At 44.0% G+C, this 13,376-nt stretch overlaps 1 protein-coding gene across 1 annotated transcript in view; it reads right to left on the bottom strand.

The window, feature by feature from the left end:
- The window catches only part of LOC134146248 (disintegrin and metalloproteinase domain-containing protein 9-like), a 38,552-nt gene that overhangs the window by 1,020 nt on the left and 24,156 nt on the right, over positions 1 to 13,376 (bottom strand). The window contains exons 15-20 of the mRNA XM_062586584.1: positions 12,232 to 12,337; positions 10,577 to 10,760; positions 9,337 to 9,414; positions 6,859 to 6,970; positions 2,021 to 2,123; positions 990 to 1,044 (exon numbers count right to left, since the gene is read on the bottom strand). Of these exons, the coding sequence (XP_062442568.1) occupies positions 990 to 1,044; positions 2,021 to 2,123; positions 6,859 to 6,970; positions 9,337 to 9,414; positions 10,577 to 10,760; positions 12,232 to 12,337 (638 nt within the window). The remainder of the gene's footprint in view (positions 1 to 989; positions 1,045 to 2,020; positions 2,124 to 6,858; positions 6,971 to 9,336; positions 9,415 to 10,576; positions 10,761 to 12,231; positions 12,338 to 13,376) is intronic.

Raw genomic sequence — 13,376 nt, 5'->3', positions numbered from 1 at the left:
CATTTTTTTTCTTTTTCCTAGCCCAAATCTCCTGTAGTTCAGTCTCATCATTTTTTATTCTGTCCGCAATAAATGTGAAAAGCAATGTCTGAATTGTGGTTACCTTGGATGCATTTAAGGGTTACTATCAGATATCCTCTCAGTCATCTCTTCAAATCAAATAACCCAAGTCAGCCAGTTTTTCCCTGAAATCCGTGAGTTTCTGCCTGCAGCGCTCCTCTCTGGGCCCTGTGGTTCCACACCTTCTGGACTGTTGACCCCTGTACCTACAGCTCCGGTTGAGATCATAGCTTCTTTTCTGCTCTATTTTCTGTTGTCCACATCTTACTGTTTTCTTCTGCACTTCTAACTATAATAGGCAGGATTTTTTTCCAAGGAAGCTTTTCTTTGAAAAAGTTGATCCGATCAAACTGCATCAGCTTTGACCTAATTTGTATTAGTAAAATTCGTTGAGCACAGGACAGCCTTGCTGAACAAGATCAGTAGCAGGCACCACAGAAAAGCTGCATGGCAGACTTGAACCTGGCTCTCTGCTTGTCAGTTCTCAGCTCTGGCACTGCAGTGTCTGCCTCCCTGTCTTCCTCACTTTGGAGAGATCTCATATTTATCCTAGTCTAGACAGAATTCTTGTTTTCTGAGAAACACTAGTTTTTTGTTTGTGCGTTCTTCAGCTGTGTCATCATGACGCCAGTCTGAATACAGCTTGAATCAAGAAGCCTAAATACATTACTATTTATGTGAACACAGTATTTTTACACTGAACACTCTTTTGACCTAAAACAGAACAATTTTCTGCAGGTATACTGCTAAGTGTGTGTACTCTTTGGATATGTTTTCACTAGCTGTTTTCAGCTTGCACTGAAAGAACTGGGAGAGCAAGATTTACTGGGAAGGGAAAAAGATGTTAGGAATATACTGAGAAGTTATATTTTCCCCAAATCCTTCAAGAATGCCTTTTTCTAAATTGACAATGGGAGAACACTACTTACTTCCTTTGGAGGAGGAGGAGTTTTACTTTGTTTTCTGTATCTTCTAAATCGGCATCTATAATACAAAGTAGAGGTATTCAGTGAACATGAACTTTGAATAGTGATTTCATGCAGAATAAAATACTGTAGTTTATGGATAAGTACCTCATGAGAAATATTGGGTGTTTTTTTTTGAAATCATACTCTCTGACATGGATATTTAAAATAGTAAGAAAATAGAACTATAAGTTAAGTCCTGTTTCCGTACCTAAGATTAACACATACCAGAGAGATGAAAGATCACTGTGTTAAGGGGAAAATATTTTATTATAGCTGCTCTGGGGACTATAACATAGGGTAGAGATAACTAAACTGGCTATAAATAAGGTAACTGGGTGCTAGACAGTCTTGCTGCACAGAGCAGAACAAACCTCCACATGATTTATCCTATTTCTTGGCAGAATAAATGAACCCAGTAAATCTCAAGTGTGTGGATGTGCAGAGATCATCTAGAGGAATGTCATCTTTCATTTTCTGGTTTCATCCTGGCTGGAATCCTATTCACATACTATTTTAGCTGAGCTTACAAACCCATTGGACCTGGTACAAATGTGCAGACAAGCAAGAGGATAAGTGAGTGTTTATCCTCCACATGCTATTTTACAATCTTTCTTTTTTTCCCCAACTTTTGTTTGCATTTTTCAGTAAATAAAAAGAGGTGAACAAAAAAGTAAAAAGAAATGAAAATAAACCCTCTAGAAAAGAAAAAGCCATTTTGAAAAAGCAGCACTTTCTGAAAAATTATTCTGAATTAGACAACAAATTTCATTTCAAAATTTCTATGGGAAACTTTTAAAGATGTCACAATACATTAAAAGTAACTAGGAGCCCTGCCCACCATTTCTGCATTATACACAGCTGTGACAAAGCTCTGCTCATAGATAGAGCACATTTGGTTGCATTACTTTGAAATGCTTGGAACCTTGATTAGAAATTGTTAGAAATGCCTCAGTTCTGCCAAATAATGTAAAGATTAATGGAATTTTACCTACCTTTGAAACAGCTGAGCAATCTCAGCCCTCTTGTACAACAAAATGCCCGAAATCAAAAGGAATAAAAGAAGTGCTCCGATAGTTTTTCCCATATTCCTTGCAACTCCCTGCACTTGAATGAAAGAGAGAGAGAACATTACACTCTGTGCACACCTGACATTTCTGACACAAAAGCATTGCTAGTAGAAATGGCAATTTGTTGTATGTGCACACGTGTTCATGAATATACACACTTGCAACCCCGAATGAGCTGCTGGGCACTTGCATACCCCCTCCCTGTCTGCCAGGTCTTGAGGCTGCCTCCACCACTGCCCAGTCGCGAACTGCCAGAGCGTTCGTCTTCCTGAGAAGCAGTAAAAGTCTCGAGGCAGGCCCCTATATACAAAGTAGAGGCTATAGTAGCACTATGCAGGCCAGAAAATAGGGAGTCTTTGGGACCGCATCATAAGGAGTTTGAGGACGAAAGAGAAGGAGGGCTGCCCACAGCGTTGCCTGATAAAGAAGCACAAATGAAGAAGTATCCAATCATAGTGCTGAAATATAAGTAACATGAACTGAGCCTTGAGTGTATAGTTATTTTATAGATAAAATAATTAACCCATTACAAGAGAGAGGCTGTAGAGTCTCCATTCTTGGAGATACTCAAAACCCTACTGGACACAAAACCCTACTGCACTGGACAACCTGCTCAAGCTGACCCTGCTTGAGCAGGGGGGTTGGACCAGATGATCTTCAGAGGTCCCTTCCAACCCCAACTATTCTATCATTTTGTGACTCCGTGCTTGTTAAATATATGATAGAAATTGGTAACCACAGAGAAATGCATCACACGGTGAGCAGGAACTGAGGGAGGGCATGGAGAAGGGAGCTGTGCCACCGCACAGACAGACCGCAGAAGCAGGAAGCAGTCAGCTGTGCACAGAAATCAGTAAGTTGGCAATGTGCCTGAGCAGTGACAGGAGTGCCAGGCTGCACCCTAACATGTTAGCTATGAGAAGCAGGAGTTTAGGTTCAAGACTGTGTACCACAAGCTGTGTATGAGAAGATTTGGTGGCATGGCACATCCATTCCATGGTATAGGAATCCTGAGGATCCTGAGGACGTCCCTGGCAGCTGGAAAACAAACCTGGCTGTATGGGAGGTTGTTCATAGGGACAGTGTGAATGAGGTTACTCCTCCCAGCTTGCCTAAGCTACCACTAAAGAGAACAGAGTAAAAGCTTAAAACTTAGCATTGGCCTTTCCTCTTGAATTTGCCTTTTGGGTAGCTTCACTTCCCCACAAACAGATGAAATATCATGGATTGATATTATTAGAATATGGATTGAGATTTAAGGAGAAGTTAATTCTGCACATAAATTTTTACCTGCTCAAAAGAATTAGATTTTTAGAGTGACTGTAGGTCCTTGACTGCCTGAGCAGCTCCCACTTTATTGGTCAAATAAAAAGCACAGATGTAGTTCTTCCTCAGTAACAAAAATAAGCAAAGAGGGACAGAGAAGAGCTTGAAACCTGCTGGGTGCTTGTGGGTTTGTGAAGCACTGCTAGTGAGTGACTGAATGGTAATTTGCTATTCAGTAAGCTAGAATGCGTAGTATTTCATAGAATCAGTAAGGTTGGAAGGGAACCCTGGAGATCATGTAGTCCAACCTCCCCGCTCAGCAGGGACACGTACAGCAGCATGTTAGACAGGGTTGCATCCAGGCGGGCCTTGAAGATCTCCAGAGAAGGAGACTCCACAACCTCTCTGGGCAACCTGGTCCAGTGCTCTGTCACTCTCACAGGGAAGAAATTCCCACTCACCTTCAAGCAGAACTTCCTGTGCTTCAATTTCTGCCCATTGCCTCTTGTCCTGTCACACGGGACAACTGAAAAGAGTTTGTCCCCGTTCCCTTCACACCCTCCCTGCAGGTACTTGTACACATTGATCAGATCCCCCCTCAGTCTGCTCTTCCCCAGGCTGAACAGGCCCAGCTCTCGCAGCCGTTCCTCACAGGGCAGGTGCTCCAGCCCTCTCATCATCTTTGTAGCCCTGTGCTGGACTCTCTCCAGTAGCTCTATGTCTCTCTTGTCCTGGGGAGCCCAGAACTGGACGCAGTACTCGAGATGAGGCCTCCCCAGGGCTGAGTAGAGGGGCAGGCTCACCTCCTTCCACCTGCTCGCAACACTCTTCCCAATGCACCCCAGGAGACCATTGGCCTTCCTGGCCACAAGGGCACATTGCTGGCTCATGGTCAACTTGTCATCCACCAGCACTCCCAGGTCCTTCTCTGCAGAGCTGCTCTCTAGCAGGTCAGCCCCCAGCTTGTACTGGTCCACAGGGTTATTTCTCCCTAGGTGCAGGACCCTGCACTTGCCCTTGTTGAACCTCAGGAGGTTCCTCTCTGCCCAGCTCTCCAGCCTGTCCAGGTCTCTCTGAATGGCAGCACAGCCCTCGGGTGTGTCAGCCACTCCTACCAGCTTGGGATCATCAGCAAACTTGCTGAGGAGGCACTCTGTCCCCTCATCCAGGTCGTTGATGAAGAAGTTGAACAGGATGGGACCCAGTCCTGAGCCCTGGGGAACGCCACTAGCCACAGGCCTCCAACTGGACTCCACACCACTGACGACGACCCTCTGAGCTCTGCCTTTCAGCCAGTTCTCAAACCACCTCACTGTCCACTCGTCTAACCCACACTTCCTGAGCTTGCCTAGGAGGATGTTATGGGAGACAGTATCAAAAGACTTGCTGAATTACAGGTAGACAATGACCACTGCTCTGCCCTCACCTACCCAGCCAGTCATTCCATCAGAGAAGGCTATCAGGTTGGTTAAGCAGGATTTCCCCTTGGTGAATCCATGCTGGCTACTCCTGATCACCACCTTTTCCTCCAGAAACATCTGGAGATGACATCCAGGATGAGCTGTTCCATCACCTTTCCAGGGATCGAGGTGAGGCTGACTGACCTATAGTTGCCTGGGTCCTCCTTCTTGCCCTTCTTGAAGACTGGAGTGACACTGGCTTTCTTCCAGTCCTCAGGCACCTCTCCAGTTCTCCAGGACCTTTCCAAGATGATGGAGAGCGGCCTGGCAACAACATCCGCCAGCTACCTCAGTAACCGTGGGTGCATCCCATCCGGGCCCATGGATTTGCGGATGTCTAGCCTGCCCAGAAGGTCTCTAATCCTTTCCTCCTCAACCAAAGGAAAGTCTTCCCTTCTCCAGACTTTCTCCCTCACATCCAGGCTGCAGGATTCCTGGGGGCTGCCCTCAGCAGTGAAGACTGAAGCACAGAAGGCATTCAGTAATTCTGCCTTCTCTGCATCCCTTGTCACCAGGGCCCCCACCCCATTCAGTAGCGGGCCCACATTTTCCCTAGTTCTCTTCCTGCTGCTGATGTGTTTGAAGAAGCCCTTCCTGTTGTCCTTAACATCCCTTGCAAGACTCAATTCCAACAGGGCCTTAGCCTTCTGCGCCGCATCTCTACATACTTTGACTGCAGTCCTATAATTCTCCCAAGTAGCCTGCCCCCTCTTTAACAGTCTGTGTACTTTCTTCTTCTGACTGAATTTGGCCAGGAGCTCCTTGCTCACCCAGGCAGGTCTCCTGCCCCCTTTGCTGCACTTCTTACTCATAGGGATGCACCGCTCTTGAGCTTGGAGGAAGTGATGTTTGAATATTAGCCAGCTCTCTTGGACCCCCCCTTCCTTCTAGGGCCTTAACCCATGAGACTCCACCAATTAGGTCTCTGAAGAGCCCAAAGTCCGCTCTCCTGAAGTCCAGGGTTGCAATCCTGCTTGTTGCCTTACTTCTTTCCTGCCGGATCCTGAACTCCACCATCTCGTGGTCACTGCAGCCAAGGCTGCCCCCACCCTTCACATCTCTAACCAGTCCCTCTCTGTTGGTAAGGACAAGGTCCAGCAGGACACCCTTCCTCATAGGCTCCTCCACCATTTGTGACAAGAAGTTGTCATCAGTGCATTGCAGGAGCCTCCTGGACTGCTTGTGCCTTGCTGTGTAGTCCCTCCAGCAGATATCAGGGTGGCTGAAGTCCCCCATGAGAACCAGGGCCTGTGATGGTGAGGCTACCTCCAGCTGTCTATAGAAGGCCTCATTGACTTTCTCTCCCTGGTCAGCTGGCCTGTAGTAGACACCCACAACAGTACCCCATGTCAGCCTGCCCTTTGATCTTTACCCATAAGCTCTCAACTGCCTCCTCCTCCTCCCCGCCTAGGCAGAGCTCGATGCATTCCAGTTGCTCTCTCACATAAAGAGCAACTCCACCACCTCACCTTCCTGGCCTGTCTCTCCTAAAAAGCACATAGCCATCCATGGCAGCATTCCAGTCATGGGAGCTATCCCACCATGTCTGTGTGATTTAGGAAGGCAGAAGTGTACCTCTCATAAAGGCACCAGGATTATATTTATTTATGTTCTGTCCCATTCAGGATTGGAGCTCTGCTGGAGATCTCTGTTGAAGGGGAGGAAGATTCACTTAAGAGGGTTTTGATGAGCTCAAAAGACACTGCTCATAAACTATCTTAATGAACTGTGTTTGCTGTTGGGTCCCTGTGCTTTATGGAGTGCACCTGCAGTCCACATGGGTGTCCTAAGAACAGTCTCACGCGATTCAGGCAAGACAAGCACAACTCAAATGGTGAAAAGACGACAAGGTTGGAGAAAAAATATCTGATGTGAGTAAGTGGAAAGGGAGAAAGAGAAGCCTGAATGATGTCATATGAGTGAACAAAGTCGTATGATATGAAAGGATAAATGGAGAATCACTAAACTTGACCAAGAAAACATAAAGCTAAGAAGAGCAGTGAGATGTGCAGAACAGTCCCACTCTACAGCACTTACGGTCAAGAGAAGGAGGTGGCCCACTGTCAGTACTGCCTCCAAATCCTTCCAGTTTGCAGTCAGGAGGGGCCCACCCAAAATCACAGTGACAATTTCTCTTATTGTTACACACCTAAAAGAAAACAGGAATATTTTATGGCATAAGAAAAGAGAAGTCATACACTGGCTCTGTGTTTCTCCAGCAAGAAAGCTGCCAACACGAGTCATTGGCAGGGGCAGCAGAGACAGGCTGTAAGAAATCCATAGCCTAAGATTTTTTTTTTTCATGTGTTTTAGCTGCCACTATGGCAACATCTGACTTCTTTTGTGTAAAGGTGATAAACTGGTGCCTCGGGTCACAGGCTGTCATGGGCTTTATGGCATCATTAGATGTCTACTAAATCAACTGAGGGTCATTGGGAGTTCTTGATCCATCGCCTCATCTTGTCCTTGAAGTGATGGCCCAGTTGAAAGACATGTTATGAACAGAGCAGGGAAGAGACGACAGCATATAGAAGATTAAAGATGGTTATATGTTTTTTTCCAGCTTTGATAGGAGTACTTTTTGCATCTCTCAAACCATTTTCATCTCAAAATTGGAAAGCAATTTTAGCAGTCTTTATTAATTGCAAGTCTACCCTGCTCTTGTGAATAATATGAATGTCTCTCATGACAACGTAATTTCACAAGTTTGTCCAAAATTGTTTTGTCACCTTTATGTGATTCAAAAATCATGGCTTTTCCTACAAGATAGAGATCCTGACTCCCTTGGTTATACATCCATTTGTCATATCCAGGCCAGATTACTCAGTTCCTGTGTTCCCCAGTTCTCACTCTCTGTCCCTAACAGACCAATGGGCTGTGGCCTCACACACAGACCATCTGAAGGGATAGCAGAGGAGAAGGGATCCCTGTTATGCTCACAAGGCTTTGCCAGCAGTCCTCACTGTGGACCAGTTTAATCTGATACCACTTGGCTGACCATGTGTAGACTCCCAACCTTGGGGCTGGATCTCCAAGAGAAACTCCACATCTCTGCTGGAGAGGACTCTCCCAGGAAGCAGCAGCAATCTGCAGTGCTCAAGAGAAGAATCACCACAGCCAACATGCCATTGGGACCATCTGCCCCAGCATCTGAGGCCAGATACCCTTGTGCAGAGGGACCTGGACACAGCTCTACTACCTAGTACTGCTGGAGGAGGAATTGAGCTTCCCTCGCAGCACCTAGAGGCAGCAGGAGCAGCTGCTGTGCCTGCGAGGCTGAGGAGCTGGGAGGCAGTGTGGGCACTGGAGAGGGGAAGCCCAGAAGCAGATGGAAGAAGTGCCCTGGGGTTACAGAGCTTCTTCTAGGTTTGTGGGTCTGAGGCCAAGCTACTTCAGTGGCATGCACTGGGGAGGAGTGCGGGAGTGAACCTCTCTAACCCTTTATACACGCTGCTCAGCTGTTTGACTGTTATTTATTATTAGTCCAGGTCTCTGTTATTTTATGGCATGAGACAAGGTTGAGGCTAGTTTTCTTCACTTGTTTGCTCTACCTCTCAAGTCATGCAGGACAATAATTATTAATTTCAAGAATGTGTGTTTTACTTGGAGAAATGCTTCCCCCAAAATATGCATGTATTTTTTGAATTTTTTGAAAGGTCATAACCTTTCTCTGGAGTCAGTAAAAAGACATATTTATTCCAACTGCATTGAGAAATATGTTACCAGGCACATTAACTTCTGATAGACTCAACCACCTACAGCTGGTGACAGAGAAGGAGAAAAGCAGTCCTCTGACCCTGCCAATTACAGGCTGACAGTCTGCCAGCAATCAGTTTCATAAATAAAGCCAAAAAAACAGAAGCACAGGTGGAAACAGTAATTTTTCTTACTAGTTCTTAGGTATATTACAAATACAGGAGAGGTGATAGTAGATCTTCCCCAGTGTTCTCCCTTAGCATCTCTGCTAGCACCCAGACACTCTTTCTGCTCATCTACATTAATATCTATATATAAAGAATAGATGACCTGAAAGTGAAATTAAAAAAACTCCATATGTGAAATAATTATGTCAGTATGAATATCTGAAATGTTTATATTACATAAGAATAAACACGGCCACTGTGGTATGAAATCTGCCATTTCTTTAGTATTTGCAAAGGAAGTGAAGTTACGCATTTTTTTTTAGTTTTTTTCTCCAACTCCAGCTAATTTAAATTCAGTAGCACAAACAGATGCAATGAAGGATGCAGAGCTATGATGTGGAAGTTGGTTTTCACTTTATTTGAGGAACAAGGGGAAAAATGGAAAAGAGTATCCAACAAACACTGCTGTTAAGAGTGCTGGGGACAGTCGGAGTAGAATTTGGGAGGGCAGTCACTGGCAAACAACAAAGTAAACTGTGCTGCTGAACCATGCACCATTCTGAGCTTCTAACATTGCGTTTGAGATCCTACATGCAAATTTACACTTTATATATTCTACTTTTCAAAGGATATTTAAGTATTTTCTACTTACCCCTCTGCCACTGCATTTTTTCTCTGTACAATCATAGTTGAGATATGTTGTGCTGACACATGTCCTATTTAAACATATCTGCAAAATCAGGCATTTATATGAGTAAAATGATAAAATGACAGCAATTAGGAAAGAATACTTATGGTGAATAATATAAAAATAGCGAGAAACTGCCTAGTGGGTTAAGAAATAAATTTAAGTGGTACCTGGAAAAAATTGAGAGATTGGACAAACTCACTGAGGGTTACACAATGAGCAGAAATGACTTCTAGCTCAGGAGCTGAATAGTTGGTGCTGAAAATAATTAAGGTTGTACCAATATTGGATTGCAGTATCCCATGTGACTGCTCTGTTCTGAAGCTTCCGTAGGTATCTGCTGAAAGCTGGAGGAGGGTTCTGGGCTGCACAGGCTCTTAGACTGACCGCGCACAATCATTCTTATTTTCTGTATTTCCAACACTATTTCCCCAGCGTGCTCTCCCGATTCCTGGCAATTTGGGGCTCAGGAACTCCTGTCTTGTCCTTTCCAGTCCATGGATAATGAACAAGACCTTGGGACTACAGAAAGTTTTTTGTTTGCTCAACTTGGAATAATTGTAGTATCTTCATAGCTCTAGGAGACACAAAAGTATCTCCTCTGGACAAGAGGAGAAAGGAGGAAATATATTTTCAACTTCTTGCTTTCCAAGTGAGTTATTTTGGGAATGAACGTTCGCACTGGTGGTGTGAGACCTACCTCTCCTGGAAGGAGAACTCTAATGAAATCAAAACTCAAGAGCTCCTTCAAATCCCTTTTGGTGTAACTCAGCACCTCTATTTTTCTTAGAATTATTTTTTTGCTCCCATATAATAGCAGGAAACAGATACTTTAATACGTCACCTCCTTGAACAGAATTTGGTCTACTGCATAGATCAAAGGGAAGTGAATCCTATTCTTGGAAAAAACATTTAAAATTCATATGCATAACAAATAAACTTTGACTTTGGTTAGGAGCTTTAAAAGAGGAAGAAAATCTACCACTCCTCCCTTCTAACAGAAAAAATAGCAACTGTTGCCGTAGCCACTCAGTTCAAGAAAAAGAAGAAGACAATGTGCTGCTGTTTTCGGCAGCTAACGGCGGCTTTAAGAGGAGGCACTTTGAGTCTTATATCTGAGATCAAGAATTTTTTAGGAACAAAATCCCTCCATTTAATCTCTGTCTTGTACTACTCTCATATCCTTTTAGCTTTCTAAGGGTACCTTGTTTCTACCACACGATGTGCCGTCTTTCACTGATCCAACATCAAACGTGTCCGAAGCCAGATGAAATTCCAGTCCCCAACATAAGTGATTGTTCACGGTAGTCTGAACCACGGTCTCGCCGTCTTTCCTGACCGGTATTCTTTTAATATTAACACACTGCACTCTTCCACACAGGACGTTCCTGGGATAGAAAAACAAGCCTATCTGAGCACCCTGGTACAAATTTGACCAATTCTAGCCTGCACTCTCAGAACAATTCTGCGGTTAGAGCTGTCCAGGGTCAGTCCTTTTAGGCAATTTGCAGGCAGCCAACCCTTTTCAGAGGTTGAGATGCTTGACTAGCATTGATGCAGACTGTTTTATGCCAGTTGTCCTCAGTGTCTGGGACTGTATAGACACAACTCCTTAGTGTGTCTGTCCCAGAAGTTGCAGAGACATTTCCATCTGTATATCTGACCCTCACTTTTCATGTGTTTTGCTCATTCCTTATGTTGTATGAGGAATACTGATATTTTTGCAAGGAAGGATTGGCTACAATTCATTCAGAAACTCATCTCTATGGCCAGAGATGGTGCAAATGAAGTGCCACCTGTGTACTGCTTAGTAGGGATGCAGGGAATAAACTTGACTTCTGAATTGCATCCTGGTATCTACTCTAATAACAGCACTGCCTTGGTGAACTGCAATCATGAAAAAAAGGTTAGGTGCAAGTAATTGCGTATTTTGGGTGACTCTTAATGTGCACAGAGACAGGAAATCTCCAAGGTCTTGGTAAACCTCCCTCTTTACTTTGATGATTATCCATATCCACACTCAAATGTGCGTGATTCTGAACACGTTCTGGTCACAGGATGGGACTGTAGAGGAGGGTTTGGAGAATGGTGAGAGCAAAGACTGAGGGACTGTGCTCTCTACAAAAGGGCTCTGGAGGTGTCTGTCAAAACATACTGACTGGCAAATAAGCCCCTGGCAGCAACACAAAAGAAATTAATTCTGAAGGAAAAAAAAAGAGAAACAGTTGTCTAATGGAATGGGAAAACCCAGCCCTGGCCAAATGATGAGGTAACCCCTTATTGAGGGAGAAGAAACTGGGAAGAATCATGCTCTGATCTTCTATTAATGTTGAAAGAGAAGATAAACATCGTAGTTTTCTTCTTTTCTCTTGCAGATAGGAAGTTTTAAGGCTCTTTTGGACAGGCATAGAAGAAAATTCTGTATTTTTTTTGTAAAAAGAGAACTATCTTCACTTAACGTTCTGAGTTGAAGTCAACTGTAAAAAGAAACTATCCTGAAAAAGGCTACCTCAAATTCCTCCTATTGCCCTCTGCTTTCCTTCCATACTTTGAGTGGTACACAGGTAGGCTCTCTGTAGTGTTTGTGCATCACTCTTCCTCTATGAAAACTAAACAGAAAAGCCTAGCAGAGCCTCCAAGTTGTGCAAAAAGCTGTGCTTCTTTTACTGATCCTATTTTTTCCTTTTGCTTCTCTATTGGGATTAGTCCCAACAAAAGTATTTCAGGCTGAAAAGCTCTTAGAAGCAGTGTTCTGGTTTTTTTGCCTTTCACAGCACCTGCAAGAATGGTGCCCCAGTCCTGCCTGGCTTCTGGATACTACGTACTTTCATACTCTTAGTAACAGCAACCACCACTTACTCTTCTAAACATTTAGTGTAATATGTCCCATTCCAGCCACAGTTGCCACATCGGTCGCCTCGAACATTCACTTCCCTGAAGCAGCTCAGCGGAGCACGGTGGGCAGCTGCAGAACGAGAGAGCAAAGCGAGGTGTTCATGGGAAGAAAAGGACTAAGAGCACCCAACCTGATCCTTTTTGCTGATTTTTGAATGATCTTTCTGTCATCAAGTCCTAATGAACTGTAGAAACGTGACAGAGAAAATTTCCAAGTCTCATGTCATTCCTTCCATTTCAATTTGAAAGAAAATTTCTGATCTCCATGTGCTGAAGAAGAAAAAGGCAGGGAGGTTTTTCCAAGTTGTTTACAAAAAATCTTCAATCCCCCTTCCATTGTCACCCTCAAAGTTTCTAATCTGGGCTTTGAACATCTTTTAAACAACAAAGAAGCACAAGAGAAAGGATACACTCTAAGAAATGTCCTACTGGGTCAAACCAATGCTCTCTGATGGTACAGTAGGATATGTTATTTAAGGAGAACATGCAAAGTATTAGAGATACCAGTCCCTGCACAGTCCCTTCAGCATGTGTTTACGGACCTGCTGTCCATGAGTTTGTCAAGTTCTTCTTTGACCTTCTGGTCATGTCTGTCTTCACAACCTCATGCAGCAGCAAGTTCCAGAGAGTCATTTTTTGCTACATTTTTTTTTTCTGTTTTAAACTAATCTCCTACTAATTTTGGGGAGTGTTCCCAGGTTGTAGCATTATGGTGGTTGGTGGCTCTCCATTTTTCATTTGCCTCATCCACTGCCTTCAGGGTTTTGTAAACACAATCACATCTCCCTCAGCCTTTTCCAAACCAAAGTGCCAGCATTTTTAGTTTCTCTCTCAGCATCTCTCTTTGTAAGGCAGTTCTCCCCTCCCCTTCCCCATTCTAATTGGCTGTCTCTAGACTTTTTCTAACTCTACCACATCTTTCCTGGAATGTAAACAGCAGAATAATACCCAGCAAACAAGTTGTATGTTCAGCATGGTTTATATAGCAACAAACTGATGCCCTGTGTCATATTCTCAACAGTACAGCAATGTTTTTTTGATTTTTTTGTTTGTTTGTTTGTTTTTGGCTACCACTCACATTGAGCTGGTGATTTCAGATAGTGGTATAG

This window comes from Rhea pennata, chromosome 1 (assembly GCF_028389875.1).
Source record: "Rhea pennata isolate bPtePen1 chromosome 1, bPtePen1.pri, whole genome shotgun sequence".
In the NCBI taxonomy this organism is placed as follows: Eukaryota; Metazoa; Chordata; class Aves; order Rheiformes; family Rheidae; genus Rhea; species Rhea pennata.
Note: the sequence above shows the minus strand (reverse complement) of the source record. Positions and strands in the feature narration are given on the sequence as shown.